Source organism: Nerophis lumbriciformis, linkage group LG02 (genome assembly GCF_033978685.3).
Source record: "Nerophis lumbriciformis linkage group LG02, RoL_Nlum_v2.1, whole genome shotgun sequence".
Taxonomy (NCBI): Eukaryota; Metazoa; Chordata; class Actinopteri; order Syngnathiformes; family Syngnathidae; genus Nerophis; species Nerophis lumbriciformis.
The window spans coordinates 43192112-43214155 of NC_084549.2; the positions used below are offsets into that span (position 1 = coordinate 43192112).

Sequence of the window (22044 nt, forward strand, 5' to 3'; positions counted from 1 at the left end):
CAACCTTTCCACTACAGAGCGGCCCGGCCCACTCAAACATTAACACTGAATTAGTAATCTTACTCTTGATATTATTCATAATCAATAATCCTATCTAACCTACTTAAAGTTTACAACCTTGTCAAATGATATGAAACCATGTGTTAATCACAAAGAGTATTATTTATTTAACTCATAAACCTTATGCTTAGGTCAGGCTGATTACAAAAAACAGTACTACCGGTAATCAAATATACTGCATAAGAAGGGACTTATAAATAACTGAATAAAAAAAATGTGCATACAATTATGTTGTGGTAAAATAAATAACCTAAATTAAGAATGAATATGTTTCTTAAGTAAACTGACAATAAAATTAAAGTGCAAATTAAAATATAGCTTCACCACTTTAGTCATAGTTTTTGCGCTTAAGAAACTTCTCTGTGACCTTGGCACCAGATTTCTTCTGTTTGTCATTACTGCCACAAGTGGTAGAAAAGTGTATTACAAGTTACAACTGTGCACTGCTGTGGCCCAGGTAAGAAACAGATCTTTTTTGGAAGCCCTCTAAAGGCTGGAAAATACTCTCGCATCGTGTAGCTTGCAGACCCCTGAGGACGTCTTGTTTGATTTATAGTTTTTCCGTGGGGGGTTGGTGCCAGACTTGTAATTCTCTTCCAAAACAATAAGGGGCAGTGTCTCCAGAAGTAGCATCTGCAGCTGTTGTTTGCTAGATACCGTGTGTTTTCTTCCTGTGCCGAGCAACATTGTCTACACTGGAACTTGTCTTTCCCAATCATTTACTTTTAATACCTTTGTGAAGATGAACTGTGCAACTTCTGAACAACATATTTATCTGTATGGTCATGTTCAGAGTTCACAAATGTTTTTAAGTGTACCGTGCTTGAAAGATTATTGACGAAGAATGAGAAGTTTTGTGTGTGAAAGAAAAAGACTTGTGTACGAGAACGAATATGTGTCCAAATTGAACCTGTTAGCACAAGATTGACAATAAAAGTTGAAAATAGTGTCGTACTTTGTGACTTCTTCTGGGCGCAACAACAACACAATTAAATGAAAAACGACACATACAGTAATTATTTTTAGAGCGCACTGAGATATTAAGTACACAATATCAGTTGTCATGCAATTGTTTAATCAAAGTCTGCTCGCCTGAGTCCTTGGCAAAAATTGACCAATCACAGCTCTGTGTTCTGCGTCGCAAACCTAGAATTTTTGGGAGGTGCACGTAAGCTACGCGCGGGGGGCGGATGGCTCAGCTACAGGCTTAAGTGGCACTTGCGGCTCGATAATGGGCCCAAACCCCTTTGTTAAGAAATACTGCTATCCACTATACAGTATATGAATACTATACTGACCTGTCTTTTAGATGTTTGGCTTTGACCTGGGTCATCTGACCACTGGAGAAGTCAAAAACTTCCTCACTGAGCAATTTCAGAATTATCATGTTGTTCTGACAAAGACTCTCACTGGTTCGACTCGCTCCAACAATGTCACTGATGAATGTGGGCCAGTGCTTGGGCCACTCCTGCTTCAAAATCTAAATACACACAATCATAAATTCAAGCATTTTCTACAACTGACATCAAAGAAAAATATTAATTGGCCAGTTTGAATCGGTATGTGTGACACTTGCTTAAAATAAGTCATTCTTAAGAAATTAAGTCAAAAGTTCCCCTAATATCCCTTTAAGAAGTGAAATGCATTGTAAACATAATACAGTATAAAATAATTTACAATGACAGATTAATCATTTTAAGTGCAACTGGTTACATTGGAGAGAAACCTTTAATGAAGGTTTCTCTCCAATTTTAATCAGTATAGGTGCCAATAATTTTGTCCAGTCCCTTTTTGGAGTTCTGTGTACAATAATATCAGATTTGGCTTTTGGGTTTCTTGTGTGCGTTGTTCCAATGCAAACAAAAAAAATAAACATGTGAATACCAAAGCATTTGTAATTTCAACAATTTTCTGGGAGATGTGGTGCATTATCTGACAGAAATGAAGGGGTGACAATATTTTTGGCCATGATATACGCACGCACGCACGCACGCACGCACGCACGCACGCACACACGCACGCACGCGCGCACGCACACACGTCAAAAGTGGTAAAGGAATGGCTAAATCAGGCTAGAATTAAGATTTTAGAATGGCCTTCACAAAGTCCTGACTTAAACCCCATTGAGAACATGCAACATGTTTATGGATTTATATCAAGTATTTTAGACCATGGGTGATGAAATACTGAAACTATGGCTTCATAGTTGCACTGCGCTATCAACCATTTCCTGGCGTCAGTGAAATGGTTAGTTGCACATTTTTTGCCACTCAAAAACAAATCAGACTGGGAGAGGAATTGGGGATCTCTTTTATGGCCACTGCTGTACATACATATTTCTGTTATAAGTAAAAGTGGAGATCTTTTTAAGACTTACCTGAACTAGAATCATATTCAGTTTTCCAATGTACACTTTTTCTTTCTAAAAAAAACAAAAGAATTCCATCAAAGAACAAATGAGTCACTGGGTTGCAACGTGTTAAAGTTGATTAGCATCTCTGTTACTAGCACTACAGTATTAATGGTTGAGTGGAGCCACGACCCATATTAGTCAAAAACGTATATGGTCGGGGCAGGTACACCTTTAGTTCACATCAGTAAACATCAACAAAAGGACTAATGTCATGTGGAATTCCATCTTAATTGGCTAGTTGTAAGATACTTTGTCATCAAGGGTAGTACTTATCAGCTGAAATTGCACTTTTTAATATCACAAATATGTGTTACATACCTCCACATTTGCAGCATCTGATGACGTCTTAATAATGAGACCAACAACATACTTTTTTATTCCTAAAAAAACAGATAGACAAATATTACAGATGCATAAATAGAATGTGTAAACCTAAACATATCCTGACATGCAAATGGCTTAGTGGCACTTTAGTCACTAACAGGCTGACTGTCATTCTATTTCCAGCTTCTCTCCACTTAGAAGGCAACTATTCTTTTCCATAAACCAACTACCAACCTTTAGCTAAGTAAAACTCGGCTGTTATTGCTATTGAACTTGTATGGGGCGTAGACTTTGAATGTTACATTTTCCCCAGATGTCCTCACAGATAATCAATATTGTCACTGTGAGCAAAGTGTGTAAAAAACTATTCTCTTTATGGACTTTAGCGCTACAGAATATCGAACAACAGTGAGTGGCGCTGAAAACGAGCAAATACTCTGACGCAAAGGGGGAAAAGACATACTTGCCAGTCGCCCTGCACTCGGTTTGCCACTTGTACAAAATTCAGGCATCTACGGTCAGAAGTAGGGAAGTCTTAGGGTCAATGCAAAAATAATTTAGAGCAATGAGTGTTTGAGGGGTTCACTGATTTGTCTTTTCTCAAAGGATAATCCTATCATTTATCAAATATGTTTTTATTCAACCTTTGGAGGCAGTATTGGAAATGAATACGTTTGTATCCAAATATTAAAAACAGGAAATTGTGATAGTTAAAATAAATTAATCGTAGGGCTGGGCGATATGGCCTTTTATTAATATCTCGATATTTTAGGCCATGTCACGATACACGATATGTATCTCGATATTTTGCCTTAGCCTTGAATTAACACTTGATTCATATAATCACACCAGGATGATGATTCTATGTGTCTACATTAAAACATTCTTGTTCATACTGCATCAATATATGCTAATTGTAAACTTTCATGCAGAGAGTGAAATCACAACTACCGGTAAGTCAATTTACCAAAACTGTATTTATTAAACAGTTATTAGGCAGTGGCACAGACATTCATGTCATTTCCAAAACAGAAAGTGCAAGATTGTCAGAGACATTTTAAAACAAGCTATTAGTGCACTTTTGTGCATGATGTCACTAAGATGACATATCAAAACAACTCTAAATTACAGTGCACTTTTTGTACAGAATTCCACTACAATATTTTAAAACAAATAAAGTGCTCTTTTGTGCATGATGTCACAAGATATTTCAGTAACTGTCAAATAAAAATTAGGATAATAGGAAATCAAATAGTGTATGTCCTTCGCTATGTGGTAGGTTCCTGCGGACGTCATCTCCTTCTGTTGTTGACTATTATTTTCATACGGTGTTGATCTGGAAATGGAAGATGCCAGGCTAAATTGGGTCAGTGCTGGTTGCTTGGGCATTTTGTTGGGTGTGGCACCGGCCGGAGATGTTGACATGCAGAGTTTCAAGCACTCCTTCTTCTCTAGCGGGGGACTTTTCAAATGATGCTACAAATTAGTAGTGCTGCTACTTTTTGTAGCAACGCTTTTGCTGCATACTTTACATATTACGGTTGTCTGTTCAACATCTTCCCGCTTGAAGCCAAACCACCGCCAGACGATGGACCACGTGCTGTTTTTCTTGGGAATTAATTCTTCTTCCTCCATTTGTTACCAGATTGGCACCTTCTCTCTCGTATTACCACTAGCACCGCTCCGCCAGCACCACCTTCCACTGCTAACTTTACCTATGCCGCTACCTCTTTGCTCCGCGAGAGCGTATGACGTTGCACGCGTGACAGTATGTAACGTATGTAACAAGGTGCGCTTGTTTTATCTCTCTGTGAGAAGGAAAGACAAGAAAGAGTGAGAAAAGCCTTTAGTGTAATGCCCGCAGCTAAAAGCAACTGTGTGAGAAAGTATACTCCAATACTCATGATATAGTAATTTTCTATATCGCACAGAGACAAACCCACGATATATCGAGTATATTCGATATATCGCCCAGCCCTAATTAATCACTTCAACTCCTGGGGAATTTGTGTGATGCTTTAATATAGTTGGTTTGGTAGCTTCAATTTCATTGCCATTGGGAACATTCATCCATCCCTCCATCCATTTTCTACCGCTTGTCCCTTGCGGGGTCACGGGTGGGTGCTGCACCCTATCTCAGCTGCATTCGGGCGGAAGGCGGGGTACACCCTGGACAAGTCGCCACCTCATCGCAGGGTCAACACATTTAAAATAATTATAGAAATGACCATGAAAAAATTACATCAATCACAGTATCAACCACTTCTCCTTTTGCAAGGGCATCCCTTCCTAAGCTTTAAATCAGTGTCTAAGATAGAAACACTTTGCAGCAGTAAAATAAAGCCTATCAAGCACAAACCAAAAAGCTTATTTTGGTTTGTAGGGATATACACACGAATTGGGTAAGCGCTAGAGATGCGCGGTTTGCGGGCACAACCGCGGAGTCCGCGGATTATCCGCGGATTGGGCGGATGAAATTAAAAAAAATAAGATTTTATCCGCGCGTGGGTCGGGTCGGGCGGATTAATTAGATTTTTTTTATTTTTATTTTTTTTTGCGGGTGGCAGTTAAACCAATTCGGAAATATATATACCCGTACATAGTTAAATGTTGTTACCCACATACAAAAAACGAGCAGGCACCTGCTGCATATGCCACAACAGAAGAAAAAGAAAGAAAAGAGATGGACACTTTTACGGAGCGGAGAAGGGACGCCTCGCCGGGGTCCGGGACCGAGGCCCCTTCCCCCGAGAGGGCCCCACCGGGAGCCGTAGCTGAGGCGATCCGCGAGAAGGGCCCGACGCACGTCAAGGGTCACTACCGCGCCCACCGCACCGACACCCCGCCTCGTCCGCCTTCGCCGCGGCCGGCGTCACGCGCAGCAGGTAAGCAGCTTACCTGCCCGCCACCCCCGTGGCCGGGGGCTCGTAACAGGGGTCACTCCGCGCGCTCCGCCCGCGCAGCTTACCTGCCCGCCACCCCTGTTGCCGGGGGCGCGTAACAGGGGTCACTCCGCGCGCAGTGCGCTCACGAAAGGGGTGGGGCTCACCCTGGTTGATATAGAGAGCAGGACGGTGGCCATGGAAGTCGGAACCCGCTAAGGAGTGTGTAACAACCCACCTGCCGAATCAACTAGCCCTGATGGCGCTGGAGCGTGGGCCCATACCTGGCCGTCGCCGGCAGCGAAACGCGCTTGGAGGTGCGCTCAGCGCGGCTCCCATATGATTGCGCACTGGTGTGCGTCTGGGCCGTGACAGCGTGGCACGCGAAAGTCTGTGCTGCATTGGATCAGTCTCCTTTCTTTAACAGGCAAAAGCTTTATAACCTCACCATACCTGCCAACTTTTGAAATCAGAAAAACCTAGTAGCCAGGGTCCAAGGGCCGCAGGCCCCGGTAGGTCCAGGACAAAGTCCTGGTGGAGGGTTCAGGGCTTCGCCCCCCGACACAAAATGATTATTAGCATTCAGACAGGTTAAAATGTTGCTAAAACCATCACTTTTCTATCAGTCACAGTGACTTTTCAAAACAAAAATATTACAGCAAAAATCATATGGGTTGATTGACATGTTTATTCTGTAAGCTAACTTCAATAGTTTGAAATTATTTTGACAGTTAATGCCAGTTATCCTGTCAACCTTTCACAAGACTTCAATTTGTTAATTGAAAGTATAAACAGTATAAACACTTTTTACAGTAAACAAATGGTAAAACAGTACTAAACAATTCCATTAAAAAAAAAATTGGTGTCATTATTAACTTTCTGTCCAAGCTTGTATAATCTACTGCCTTGTTCAATTGTAAAAAATATTCTGTGCCTAAAATTCACATTTCTATCACAATTATCATACTGTAAACATGGTAAGCTAACTTCATTAAAATTAATAGTCCTGTCAATAGCATGGAATTACAATTCAAATGTAGTTTTTTTGTAAGCCTTTCAAAAGAATTCAAAATATGAAAAATTCATGAAAATTAATATAAGCCATCAGACACTTGAAAAGTGGCACATCACATCTCTAATGTAATCATTTGAACTTTTCAACAGAAATAGCACTGCAAAAATATTAAGGACATACTTCTGTATTTTGGTAGTTATGCTGTCAACATTTAACAAGATTTCTTCAACTTGGACTTGAAAGCATAAATAGTATAAACACTTTTAACAGTATGTCGTGCTGTGAAATACAGCCGACAGAATTGCGCACCAAACACGAAGCAAGGCCATGGTGCAGGAGAACAAAGGACTTCTTTCATTTAAGGTTTGTGATAAACCATCAAACTCATTCGTTAAAAGGACTCTATAGTAATATAAAGCAAATTTTTCTGGACATTATCATGCAAGAAAAGTTTATTTTTGGGACCGCGATCACTGCGTAATGATTTTTAAAGGTTGCATTACAAACATTTAACTGTCCCATGTGATCAGCCAGTGCGATTGGAAATCCATGCTCAATTATTGCCTCCGTAAATAAAACTTCGGGCGGGTGCGGGCGGATGGCGGGCGGGTGCAGTTCTGATCAAACGTTACATCGGGTGGATGGCGGATGGTTGACGACTTTCTGACGCGGTTGCGGATTAAATAAATTGCCTATCCGCGCATCTCTAGTAAGCGCGTGCTAATGTATTGACAGCATGTCGCCTTTCCACTGCACAGTATGGGTTTGTCTAGGCTTCTCTGCTCTCGTCACCTGGAAGAGAACACTGTCATCCTGTACTTTTTGTCCTGTGGCTGCTGGCACAGTTTAATTCGATAAAGAGTGTGAAGACAGTAAGATAATGGATCACTGCAACGAAGTAGATGCTGTGAAGTAAAATATTAGGGGACAGCCACAGGGTAAAGAACCATTAGCATTAGCACAATATGGTCGAAAGTACGGCAGACTGGGCACTACCTGGTTTTCCTGAGTAGAACTGTAGCAAGCAGTGTACGTACCAGCACCATGTCATGAAAAACAGGAAAAAGGCACCCGGACATGATTTAAAGGGGATCTGCACTTTATTTGGAATTTTGCCTATCATCCACAATCCCTAATTAAGACAAGAACACAAATGTTTTCTTTTTATGCACTTTCACTCGTAAATAAACATGAGTAAAAGTCCTTTAACAATGGAGTCGATAGTTGTCGCTTTGTTACGCCTGTGAAGCACTCTAAAAACAGTCAAACACCATCATCGGTTTATATACACGCTGTAAGTATATATGTAATGTAACAGGCACATTCATAATGACATGTACCGTAATATTTATGTTTTGCTCATTTTAACCGTACAGTGGCTTACTAAATTCACAGATGCATTACGTTTGCTTTTCTCTTCAAAATAACAACACTACAAATCATGGTATAGTTTGTGAGAGACACCAAGGACTACTTTGGGACAAATGATGATCCAGAACCTTTTATTTTGAGCCTAAATGTAAGGGGGATGAGCAACAAGTTTTAGAATCTTTATGCAAAACGCATTACAGTATCAGGTGCTAAACAAGAAATTCAAACTATAAACATAATCTAATAATCATTTACTGTACAATGTCTGCTCTCACTGTGATCCCAACTGATGGAATGTTCTTATAGTCCCGTATATATTTAAAAAATTGTTTGCCTGTGTTAGCACGTATTATAACAACAGCGCTAATACTTGGTTAATATTCAGGTCACAAGATGTAAATGGTATATTGTTGGCAGTTCAGATGCATTTGAGAGTAATTTAGAGGCAGAATGGATTCCCCCCCATTATCTGCATTGCTAGCCATCTAGAACGAGCGGATTACAAATTAGAATGCAAAAAAATGCATGTGTTCTTGTGTTTCACAAGGATTGTGAATGATAGGCAACATTTTAAAAAAGTGCAGTTCCCCTTTAAGGTCTGTGCATGCCACAAGTTACAACAATAAAATAAAAATGTACCTTCACATTGATTCCTAGGAAGAATCTTCCATCTTGTTTTGATAACGGTTTCCAAGATCTGAAGGGCATAGTACTGTAAAAAGAAGATACAGAAAAGCATTACTAAAAGGTGAACAGACACTTAGACCAAACAGAATGTGATGAAGCCTGTAATAACCTGTTTGTCCTATAAAACATATTTCATGCAGACTTCTATGTTGCCAGCAATAAGCTGCAGGGTTGCAGAAGTCCAGCTGTTAGGGACTCTAGAAAAATGTTTTAATGCATTAAGTGTGATTCCAATAGGCTGGAAGGTATACCAAGATTTGTATTAATTGGATCTTTACTATGAGCTGAACAAAGTCCATGGATGGATGGCCACTGGGAATAGATTCTAACTAAAATGGAACTGATTCAAGCATGTGGACCAGAAATAAGCCTTTTCAGATTCTGCTTCCAGACAATAAGTTTTGTCTAACTTGTGCAAATATCAAAATACAATATGGATGTAATCCCTGTAATTGTATAATAGCGTAGTTTACTTAAATATTGAAAAAACACAGAATTATTGCAAATGCATAATACACTTATCCAAAGTGTTTGAAAGGGAAACACTCAAATGACCTTGTTGTTTCTTCTTTACAGACAAAAGTGTATATTGATCAAGATTAGGCTTGCAAAGAGTTGGAGCCTATCCGAGGGATCAATACTGGGACTAATATTTATCAATCTTTATATAAACAACATTTGCAAAGTTACAAAGGACTTAAAGTTAAAATTATTTGCAGACGACAACATTTTGTACAGGAGAGAACGAACAGAAGCTAATAACACAAAAAAATTAATAGAGATGATTTGACAAAAACAGACTCTTTGAACCTCAGTAAAACTAAAGTAATGCTATTCGGTAACAGTAGAAGAGAAAGTCAAACACAAATACCAATAGATGGAGTAGATGTTGGAAGGATAAATACTTCACATTTTGGGGGGTAATAATAGACGATCAAATGAACTGGAAATCTCATATAAAAATATACAACATAAGGTGGCAAACATTATGTTTATAATGAACAAATCAAAATATGTTCTAGACCAAAAATGACTCCATATTCTCTACTGCTCGCTAGTGATACCATATTTGAGTTATAGTGTAGAAATAACTACAAACTTAATTACTAACCGTGTTACAAAAAAGTTTTGTCAGAATAATACATAATGTTGGCTCAAGAAAACATACAAACCCTTTATTTATTAAATCCAAAATATAAAAATGTAATGATTTGTTGCATTTGCAAACAGCTATAATTATGTTAAAAAAAACTATAACTTGCTACCAAGGATGTACAACTATTATTCTCAACAAAATAGGAAAATTATAAAAATTGAACATAAAACATTTGTATGCATGTACAAAACTTAAGACCTTTAGCATATCAGTATGTGGAATTAAACTATGAAATGGATTATGCAAAGAAGTCAAACAATGTACTAACTTATTGCAGTTTCAGAGCTTGTTTATAAGGAAGTATAAGGAAGAGGAATAATGATACTTATTGAAAATAATATCTTATTAATCTCTTTAAGTGAATCAAAACTGATTTAACTCATTATGAAGAGAACTATTGTATTTAGAAATCATTGATATAATTGTGCAAAAATAAAAATAGGGAGTGAAAATATGTCTAAGTAACTTCTATGAACTGGAAAGGGGCTAGGATCTAATAAGATTTGCTTCTTCCGACTCCTTTTCTGGCATGTTGTTAAGAGAAATGGAAAATACTGTATGTGATGTATCATGTTGAAACTGCATACATATTCAAAATAAACTTCAACCAACCAACCAACCAACCAGTTGAGTGGGGACTGAACTCACACTCTCCTCAAAAGTCAGGCAAGTCAACCAAGGGGTTGGCAACCTTTACTATTAAAAGAGCCCTTTTGCCCCCTCTCCTAATTAAGAAAAATAGTCTGGAGCCGCAAAACCAAACACAGCGTACAGACTTTTAAAAGATTGAACAATTTTTTATTTTATTTTACCTGTTAAAACAGAATACAACAAGTGCAGTGTGCATGTTTAATAGATGCTAGTTAGTTGGGCTTTGCAAGATAGTAAGTTGGTTAAAGCTCAATCTTGGATGCCTTAAGAGCTGTGCTAAGTTGATAGGTTGTGGCTAGCACTGTTTGATTTAACTCTGGATCAGTGGGAATATGTGCTCACCAGTTCGAGCCCGGCGAGTGCATGACTGGACCATGCAGGATGACCACTGTTATGCATGCGTAAACCCACTTGGAAAGAAATTACTACTTTTGAGAAAATGCTGAATGCTTTTTTGAAAATGTCTTTCAATGTTTTCTAATTTCCCGCCATATACAGTATCATGCACAGCCAGTGTCGTTTGCAGAGAAGGCAAAATAATCTGTCCACGCAGAATTAAACTTTCTACTTCCACGTGAAAGGTTTCTTTTTTGGGTGTAGGTCTGGGCCAATAACTTTTGGTGAACGGTATAATTTCCCACAAATCATTGCTTGTAAACAATATTATTGTCAGCATTACTTTGAGACCAAATTAATGTAATGTACATGCAATATATATATATATATATATATATATATATATATATATATATATATATGTGCATATAATGTATATGTAATGTAATCATACTATAATAATACAAGTAACCATTTCAAACACAATACATGTTTATTTCGCATTAGTATATTTTACCATGGAAGGTCAACATATTTTACTTACCGTATCTTAACCTCTAAAGGCCTTAGTGGCTACATGCGTGGACAGCACCTTTTAGCTCTTATTTCCAAAAATGTGTACACTACTGAATAGGGGTCTTATGGCCCTTATGTGGACACTTATACTGTCATCTGGTGGTGTCAGAAGAGTATAACATACAATAGAATTTGGAAAAAAAAGTGTAAAAATAAGAATTAGCATGTCACTAAACATGAAGTACACATTTGTTACTTATGGACTAGGTACATCATATAAAAAGATGATTCTTAGTTTTTTATTCTAATTAGGGTCCAATAAGCCCAAATAGCAAAGAGAAATAAAAAAAAAAGCATGTAAACCAACAGCTTGGGCCTTAAGAAGTTAAATAAGTAAATAAACATTCAAATAAAACAGACTCTAAAGCTAAATACATTTTGAACATCTAGTAGTTCAGTTTTTCCCCAGTATAGTGTTTTTATTTTTTTTGTTTCCATTACGGTACTTTCCAACAAATTTAGCCTTCTTGCTCACTCATCCATATCAGGTTGATCATTTGGTTTTAAGACGAAATATTCCCACATTTGGCTTTGCAATCATCCTTTTTCCTTCTAATTGTTGTTACTTTGAGGTGCTTCTCATTAGCGAGTAGCGACTCGCAAGGCTCTCTTGGTGCATCCTGTGTGTGTAAACTAGTAAGCTAACAGTCCCGCCTCCACCCACTGGGATACAGATTGTGGATGGCTGACTTGTGTTCGGATGGAATCAAACTGAAATGGAACATCACTTTCAGTTATCCTAGAGAATTGAAGCCTCCCCTTACACAAGATCGATTGTATCTCTGGTTGCCCAAAACATTGGCATGATGCATTAAACTTTTGTAGCTGACGGCAGCCTTTGCATGTTCGTAGAATGGAAAGAGTGGTAAACACTGTATAAATGTAAGTATTGAAGTTATATCTTGATTAGGGCTGAGCGATATGGACCAAAACTGATATCGCAGTATTTTTAGGCCGAATCTCGATATACAATATATATCGGTATTTTAAAGAAAACGTACAAAGTGTTTAGTTTTAACTCAACACCACATTGCTGTTACTACCAGTGTTCTGAAATTTACTTTTAAAAAACAATTAATTATAGTTACTTGTTACATAACCAAAAAAGTTATTTAATTACTGATATAATTACTCTTTAATAAATGTAGTTAATTACTAGGGAAAGTAATTAATGAGTTACTCATAAAATTAAAAAAAACAAGTATATGTCAAATGCAGTTGAGAGAAGTTTTAGAGCAGCATGTGCGTGTATGTGCCTTTAAAAAAGGCAATGTCCGTTCCCAGGCGTCATGGTGGGGGGTCCGTGTCGGCAATGCGCAGTAGCGACTCCGGACACGCACCAGACTCTTCTCGCGTGCCGAACCCTTCCTCAACTTCGGTGTCTGCCGGGCCTGGCTGGCCGCAAACGGATGTAACAAGGCAAATCAAAAGCGGTATTGTCTCAAATAAATATTGCTTTATAAAATATATATCGCCCAGCCCTAATCTTGATCAATATACACTTTAGTCTGTAAAGAAGAATCAACAAGGTAATTTGAGTGTTTCCCTTTCAAAATCAGGATTTATTTAATGACTCAAAGGGCATGAAATCAAATTAGCTTTTCAAAACCACTGGAAACAACAAAGCGAGTTCAAACTAATAAAACCAAATACTCAATTTTGGTTCAACTTCCTCCAACTAAAGGATGTGTTGTATGGAACCGCAACCACAGATCTAAAAGGTGGATGTCATCTTCAATTTCTACGCAACCCATGCGTCAGGACAACAAAATAATTTTGTTCTAGATGTATTTATTTAAACTAAAAATGATTTTAATGTGTGCATCGATGATTTCTGAACATTTTTGTGTGTCCCCCTCCTCCTCCACACGCTCAGTCTTTCAACACGAAAGAAACTAGGTCTTAGTTTGAAGAACCGGCCAGTAAAAGACAACGTTTCTTTCACCACCCAAAACTTGACACAAACTGCACTGCACTAGTAACTACAAGGACGGGAGGGAATATTGAACAACAAATCAATGATTGAAGTCGCAAACTTGCCATCCAAACAATACCCAGTTAATTGACAAGAACATAGTCATGGAAGCACATTCAATCTATTTATTAAGCAAAGGTAACACAAACCAGTGAAAGATTTAAAAGAGCTGTCATCAGAGCCGACAAACTGCCGCTGCTAGCCTGCTAAGCTAACAAAAAAAAACTTAACGTAAAATGCCTGTGAAACGCAGACTAAGCATGGACTTGCTGACATCCCACATTGCTAAGTAACAGGCAACGTTTTTAACATAGATGCACACACTGCTCGCTCTCTCATATATATATATATATATATATATATATATATATATATATATATATATATATATATATATATATATATATATATATATATATATATATATAAAAATTTAATAACGCCTTATTACTTTCCCTCATATTATCTATGAAAGAGTAATTATGTTGGTAATTCAATTATTCATTACTTTGCCAAAAAAGTAACTATAATTACTTTTTAAAAGAGGTACCACTGTACATTCTTTATTTGTGATGGCCAGCCACAAAAAGAAACCGATTCGACCTTGCCCATAAACAGATTATAATGGCACAGTCTGTGAAACTCATCGAGTTAATACACCTCATACGCAATTGGTCTGCCAAAGAATAAGGAGATGATCAGTGTTGCCAATTTAGTGACTTAGTTGCTATATTTAGCAAGTTTGTAGATCACTCAAGACCCCTTTTTCAAAAAAGTGACTAGCAATCAAATTAGTCAAGAAACTTTTTGACTTGTGGCATCGTCAGAGAAAGTTTTGTGACGTCTAAGTTTTCACTTTTGCGTCACTTTTGTGGTGAGTTCAAAGACCACCGAACAAAGTGTGAAATCTTAATGCTTGATGAAAAACATTCTCAATGAACGACAGACAAAAAAGTAAACATTGTAGGCTTTCCAACAGACACCTGACCTGAAAGCACGTATCGCTCTTCTCAACAAGCAGCACCCACGGCTTGGATAGAATAAAGTTAATTTGTGGTTGTAAACATTTTTACTTTTCATGTTTTTTACTACCATTTATATCAAATCAAATCAACTTTATTTATAAATCTCATACATTTTCTGTCCTGAAGCGTCTGTTAGCGTCCATTAGTAATTACATGCAAATGCATCCCTACAAATAATGCAAATTAGATGATGGCTTCATTAACACCGTCTCGTAACCACAAATAGATTGCAGGCATGTGAGAAACACTGATGTTACTTATTAACACACTGCATGTATGATTAGTAAATGCTTTATAGTATTATATTAGTAACATATTTGTATTGTATATATTTTTGATAGGGATGACGCAGTTAAAAATCTACTTTCCAGTTAGAGCTTGTTTTGCTAGTTGCGCTTTGATTACATACTGTAAAAAAGTACAATATTAATTAACATAAAACAAAATTGCATATTGTTTGCTATGGATGAACAAATTGAAGTTTACGACTGTCTTTATGGTGTTTGAAAGGCACATTGTACTTTCTAAGTCAAATATTATTAAATTACATCTCAGGTGGCATGCACATAATTTCCATATAGCACATGTAAAAAATAATATCTTGACTGGACTTACTTTTGTGTTCATGTTTTGAGAAAACTCCAGGATAGTATCCACTCTTGTCCAAGCATCAGGATGTTCTTTCAGGTGTGTCAACACTTCTTGTGCCATTCTTTGCTGTAATATAGTAATTAAAAACATGTTTACATTCAAAAAAAGAAGGGGGACGGGGCCTGTGTTGGTCAAATATACAAATTCAACAACACGCTATGTTGTGGAAGAGTTAAAAAATGCAATGTGCACAAAAATTTACCTGTGGTCCCACCCCATGATATAGACAGTTCACCACGTTATCCAGCAGGTTAATATCCAGTTTCTGGTTGAAGTCCAGCAGCTGCTGTGCTGCATGGTCTGCTAACATTGTCATAATTGCTGGCATAGAGCTCTGAAACAAGGACAGGAAGGAGGAGGGGTCATGAATGCACCAAACACATTCAACAGGCAAAGTCATGTGTACCATTCAATTTGGAACAATTCCAAACAGCTGACAATGAAACAAACATCCCCCAACCCACCAGTGGACTGTCAACAACTAGGCAATACTTCAACAACAACACAAATATATACTGTAAATCAGAGGGTCAATTTTGTGTTACACTAAAAAGGTGGCCAAGGATCCAGGAAGTATAAAATTGGTAAAGAGCGATGGCACACAAAGTCGAACAAACTACCGACATATGAAGAATAATGGACACGCAGACTACTCTCACTAGTATTTATTTTATATATATATATATATAATAGAATCAATTCTTAATACAAAACGATTTTCACTTCAATATCTCAAAATCCATTCTTTTTAATAACATTGGGTGTCAGTTCCATGATTAACTAAAAATAGATAAACAACTGTGATCCATTTCTATATTACTTAAAGAAAACTGTTTTTGTTTAATAAAATTATACCCAAATATTTAATAAGGTCAAATACAAATAAGGCAACAAGGGAAGAATCCACCATTTTATAAAGTAAATCTGTACAGCAGATATATACACACACACACACACACACACACACACACACACACACACACACACACACACACACACAGATAAATAGAGAGATAGACACACACACATATATATACATACACATATATATATATATATATATATATATATATATATATATATATATATATATATATATATATACACACACACACCGGTATATATATGTACATATGTGTGTGTGTGTGTATATATTAGGGCTGCAACAACTAATCGATTAAATCGATTAAAATCGATTATAAAAATAGTTGCCGATTAATTTAGTCATCGATTCGTTGGATCTACGCTATGCGCATGCGCGGAGGCAAATTATTATTATTATTATTATTTTTTAAATAAACCTTTATTTATAAACTGCAAAAGCTGAGAAACAATAATCAAAATAAGTATGGTGCCAGTATGCTGTTTTTTTCCCAATAAAATACTGGAAAGGATAGAAATGTAGTTTGTCTCTTTTATCGGATTATTAATCGATAAATCGAAGTAATAATCGACAGATTAATCGATTATCAAATGAATCGTTAGTTGCAGCCCTAATATATATATATATATATATATATATATATATATATATATATATATATATATATATATATATATATATATATATATACACACATATATACGTATATATACATATATATTTATTAGGGGTGTAACGGTACGTGTATTTGTATTAAACCGTTTCGGTACGGGGGTTTCGGTTCGGTTCGGTGGTGTACCGAACGAGTACACATGCTAGCAGCAACCGGGCTATGACAACATGTAAAAGCCAGAGCTGGAAGACCCTCCTGCCTCGTTAAGATCTCCCATTTGGGAACACTTTGGCTGCGCGATACAACAATGGAGGACGGAGGTTTGCCGACATTGTTCAGCAGCTGCTTCTGACAACACGTCAAACATGTGTTGCACTTTTCCTGCTTCCGGCTCCCAGACCGTAGTCGAGGAGCGCAGGGGAGACACTCCTCCAGGGCTGATGTATTCTCGGGGGCAACACCCTTCACTCTACCCGGCAGTGGGTCTCCACAGCTCCGGACTCCAGGGTAAATGACGAGTCCGGCGATTAGTTGCAAATCGTGGCTTTATTGAGGTCTTGCACACAGCCAATCCAACAAAACACTAGCCACTCCCCACACTCAGCTACCGCTCCCTCACCTCGCTTGCCCACACACTCACCTCACATGCTGTCACATATTAAAGGGCCACACACACACATATGCTACTCTCATAACACATGCTAACCCATTTGAAGCGTCACCACCGCATTCAAGCAGCCTCTCCTCGGCGAGTCAGGTAGGGCTAAAGCAATAACAAATGTTTTTATAGCAGCAGATATAAGTCCATATTGAATTAAAAACTAGATTTTTACCCACTTCTATGGCGGAAGAACAATGAGCCCATATATCCTCTTCATGTCAAGTTAGCTAGGCTGGGGGGGAAAGAAAAGTTAATCTGAGGCTGAGTTGACTTGAAACTGTTTAATGTTGCACTTTTTATATGTAGAAGAAAAGTTTTGTCATTTTATTTAATCCGAGCAACAACTTGAGGCAGTTTAATGTTGATTAACGTGGACCCCGACTTAAACAAGTTGAAAAACTTATTGGGGTGTTACCATTTAGTGGTCAATTGTACAGAATATGTACTGTACTGTGCAATCTACTAATAAAAGTCTCAATCAATCAATCAAAAAAAGCACTTTATATGTAGAAAGGTTTTGTTAAGAAACCATTCTGAGCCTTATCTTATTTAGTTTTTATTTTATATATGTTGACCACATTAACCCTGGCAATGGACCCTGTGTGTATATGTATGTTATGCCATTGTTTACAAATTTGGTAAATAAATAACCAAAAAATGTATATTTTGTTGTTTTCTTACTGTACCGAAAATGAACCGAACCGTGACCTCTAAACCGAGGTATGTACCGAACCGAACTTTTTGTGTACCGTTACACCCCTAATGTGTATATATATATACATACATATAAATACATACAGTTGTGCTCATAAGTTTACATACCCTGGGAGAATTTATGATTTCTTGGCCATTCTTCAGAGAATATGAATGATAACACAAAAACCTTTCTTCCACTCATGCTTAATGGTTGTGTGAAGCTATTTATTGGCAAACAACTGTGTTTACTCTTTTTAAATCAAAATGACAAAAGAAAGTACCCAAATGACCCTGATCAAAAGTGGACATACCCCAGTGACTTTGATCTGATAACATGCACAAAAGTTGACACAAACAAGTTTGAATGGCTAATCAAGGTTCCAATCCTCACCTGTGACCTGTTTGTTTGTAATTAATGTGTGTGTATAAAAGGTCAGTGAGTTTCTGGGCTTCTGACAGACTATTGCACCTTTCATCCAGTGCTGCACAGATGTTTCTGGATTCTGAGTCAGGGGGAAGACAAAATAATTGTCAAAGGATCTGCGAGAAAAGGTAATTGAACTGCATACAACAGGAAAGGGGTATAAAAAGCTATCCAAGGAATTGAGAATGCCAATCAGCAGTGTTCAAACGCTGTATATTAGGGGTGTGGGAAAAAATCTATTCGAATCGCGATTCTCACGTTGTGCGATTCAGAATAGATTCTCATTTTTAAAAAATCTACTTATTTATTTATTTTTTATTAATCAATCCAACAAAACAATTCACGGCAATACTATAACAATGCAATCCAATTCCAAAACCAAACCCGACCCAGCAACACTCAGAGCAATTGAGAGGAGACACAAACACGACACAGAACAAACCAAAAGTAGTGAAACAAAAATGAATACTATCAACAACAGTATCAATATTAGTTACAATTTCAACATAGCAGTGATTAAAAATCCCTCATTGACATTATCATGAGACATTTGTAAAAATAAAAATAAATGAACAATAGTAGGGCAGCACGGTGGAAGAGGGGTTGGTGCGTCTGCCTCACAATACAAAGGTCCTGAGTAGTCGTGAGTTCAATCCCGGCATCCGGATCTTTCTGTGTGGAGTTTGCATGTCCTCCCCGTGACTGCGTGGGTTCCGTCCGGGTACTCCGGCTTCCTCCCACCTCCAAAGACATGCACCTGGGGATAGGTTGATTGGCAACACTAAATTGGCCCTAGTGTGTGAATGTTGTCTGTCTATCTGTGTTGGCCCTGCGATGAGGTGGCGACTTGTCCAGGGTGTACCCCGCCTTCTGCCCGATTGTAGCTGAGATAGGCTCCAGCGCCCCCCGCAACCCCGAAGGGAATAAGCGGTAGAAAATGGATGGATGGATGAACAATAGTGTCACAGTGGCTTACACTTGCATCGCATCTCATAAGCTTGACAACACACTCTGTCCAATATTTTCACAAAGATAAAATAAGTCATATTTTTGGTTCATTTAATAGTTAAAACAAATTTACATTATTCTAATCAGTTGATAAAACATTGTCCTTTACAATTATAAAAGCTTTTTACAAAAATCTACTACTCTGCTTGCATGTCAGCAGACTGGGGTAGATCCTGCTGAAATCCTATGTATTGAATGAATAGAGAATCGTTTTGAATCGGGAAAATATCGTTTTTGAATCGAGAATTGCATCGAATCGAAAAAAATCGATTTTGAATCGAATCGTGACCCCAAGAATCGATATTGAATCGAATCGTGAGACACCCAAAGATTCGCAGCCCTACTGTATATGTGTATATATATATATATATATATATATATATATATATATATATATATATATATATATATATATGTATATATACAAACCCCATTTCCATATGAGTTGGGAAATTGTGTTAGATGTAAATATAAACGGAATACAATGATTTGCAAATCATTTTCAACCCATATTCAATTGTACCGTATTTTCCGCACTATAAGGCGCACCTAAAAACCACAAATTTTCTCAAAAGCTGACAGTGCGCCTTATAACCCGGTGCGCTTTATATATGGATAAATATTAAGATTCATTTTCATAAAGTTTCGGTCTCGCAACTTCGGTAAACAGCCGCCATCTTTTTTCCCGGTAGAACAGGAAGCGCTTCTTCTTCTACGCAAGCAACCGCCAAGGTAAGCACCCGCCTCCATAGAACAGGAAGCGCTTCTTCTTCTACTGTAAGCAACCACCCGCCCGCGTAGAAGAAGAAAAAGCGCGCGGATATTACCGTTTCATTTCCTTTGTGTGTTTACATCTGTAAAGACCACAAAATGGCTCCTACTAAGCGACAGGTATCCGGTTCATGAAAAGACGCAATCTCTCCATCCGCACACAGATTACTATTTCACAGCAACTGATATTCCTGTGAACCGCACTGTGGATACAACGGGAGCACGTACGGTGAATATTCGCACCACAGGGAATGAGAAGTCATCCTTCACTGTGGTTCTAGCTTGCCATGCTAATGGCCAGAAACTTCCACCCATGGTGATATTCAAAAGGAAGACCTTGCCAAAAGAGACCTTTCCAGCCGGCGTCATCATAAAAGCTAACTCGAAGGGATGGATGAAGAAAAGATGAGCGAGTGGTTAAGGTAAGTTTAAGTTTACGCGAAGAGGCCGGGTGGCTTTTTTCACGCAGCTCTGTCCATGTTGATATACGACTCCGTGCGCGCCCACATCACGCTGGTTTTAATATATTATTAAAGTTTGACTGACCTATCTGACTGTTTTTTTGACATTCCTTTAGCGCAGTTAGATGCGGCTTACAACACGGGGCGGCTTATAGGTGGACAAAGTTTTGAAATATGCCGTTCATTGAAGGCGCGGCTTATAACCCAGGGCGCCTTATGGTGCGGAAAATACGGTATATGCTACAAAGACAACATATTTGATGTTCAAACTGATAAACATTTTTTTTGCAAATAATCATTACCGTAACTTTATAATTTGATGGCAGCAACACGTGACTAAGAAGTTGGGAAAGTTGGCAATAAATACTGATAAAGTTGAGGGATGCTCATCAAACACTTATTTGGAACATCCCACAGGTGTGCAAGCTAATTGGAAACAGGTGGGTGCCATGATTGGGTATAAAAACAGCTTCCCAAAAAATGCTCAGTCTTTCACAAGAAAGGATGGGGCGAGGTACACCCCTTTGTCCACAACTGCGTGAGCAAATAGTCAAACAGTTTAAGAACAACGTTTCTCAAAGTGCAATTGCAAGAAATTTAGGGATTTCAACATCTACGCTCCATAATATCATTAAAAGGTTCAGAGAATCTGGAGAAATCACTCCACGTAAGCAGCATGGCCGGAAACCAACATTTTATGACCGTGACCTTCAATTCTCAGACGGCACTGTATCAAAAACCAACATCAATCTCTAAAGGATATCACCACATGGGCTCAGGAACACTTCAGAAAACCACTGTCACTAAATACAGTTGGTCGCTACATCTGTAAGTGGAAGTTAAAGCTCTACTATGCAAAGCGAAAGCCATTTATCAACAACATCCAGAAACGCTGCCGGCTTCTCTGGGCCCGAGATCATCTAAGATGGACTGATGCAAAGTGGAAAAGTGTTCTGTGGTCTGACGAGTCCACATTTCAAATTGTTTTTCTGTCCGTTACGTTTATTTCGAAATTGGTAACCGTGCGTTTTCTCTCTCAAAACGGAGTCAAATGTGCCGGAGACACATTGTCAGTCCCGCGTTGCAACAAAGGCATAACGCTAACGTTACTCACAAAAAAACTGAACTCATGAATGCTTGTTGCAAATATGGACTTAAAAAGTTACGTAATGTGAGTTCTTCCCTTCATCCATGGCTCCAACATGTTTTCTCTTCAGGTGCTCCTGAAGCAAAGTTGTACTTCCGTGCCATTTTGCAGGAAACGGTCTTCTTTGAAGTCTTTAAAGTGAAGTGTTCCCACACCTTTGACGACTTAGGTCGTACACTTTTCTCCATTGAAGCAATAACCTCAAGATGTTTCTCCGCTAAACTCTATCCGTACTGTTTTCCTGCGCCATTTTTCAAA

General features: G+C 38.1%; 1 protein-coding gene across 3 annotated transcripts in view; it reads right to left on the reverse strand.

The window, feature by feature from the left end:
* xpo1b (exportin 1 (CRM1 homolog, yeast) b) overlaps positions 1–22044 on the reverse strand; it is a 50210-nt gene that overhangs the window by 22166 nt on the left and 6000 nt on the right. For 2 of the 3 annotated variants that reach the window (XM_061963178.2, XM_061963168.2), the window contains exons 2-7: positions 15325–15456; positions 15087–15188; positions 8705–8777; positions 2792–2853; positions 2438–2482; positions 1359–1540 (exon numbers count right to left, since the gene is read on the reverse strand). In XM_061963178.2, coding sequence (XP_061819162.1) covers positions 1359–1540; positions 2438–2482; positions 2792–2853; positions 8705–8777; positions 15087–15188; positions 15325–15450 — 590 coding nt within the window. In that variant the 5' untranslated portion in view covers positions 15451–15456. Of the gene's footprint in view, positions 1–1358; positions 1541–2437; positions 2483–2791; positions 2854–3260; positions 3310–8704; positions 8778–15086; positions 15189–15324; positions 15457–22044 lie in introns of those variants that run through there. The other variant, XM_061963186.2, reaches the window with a different exon arrangement.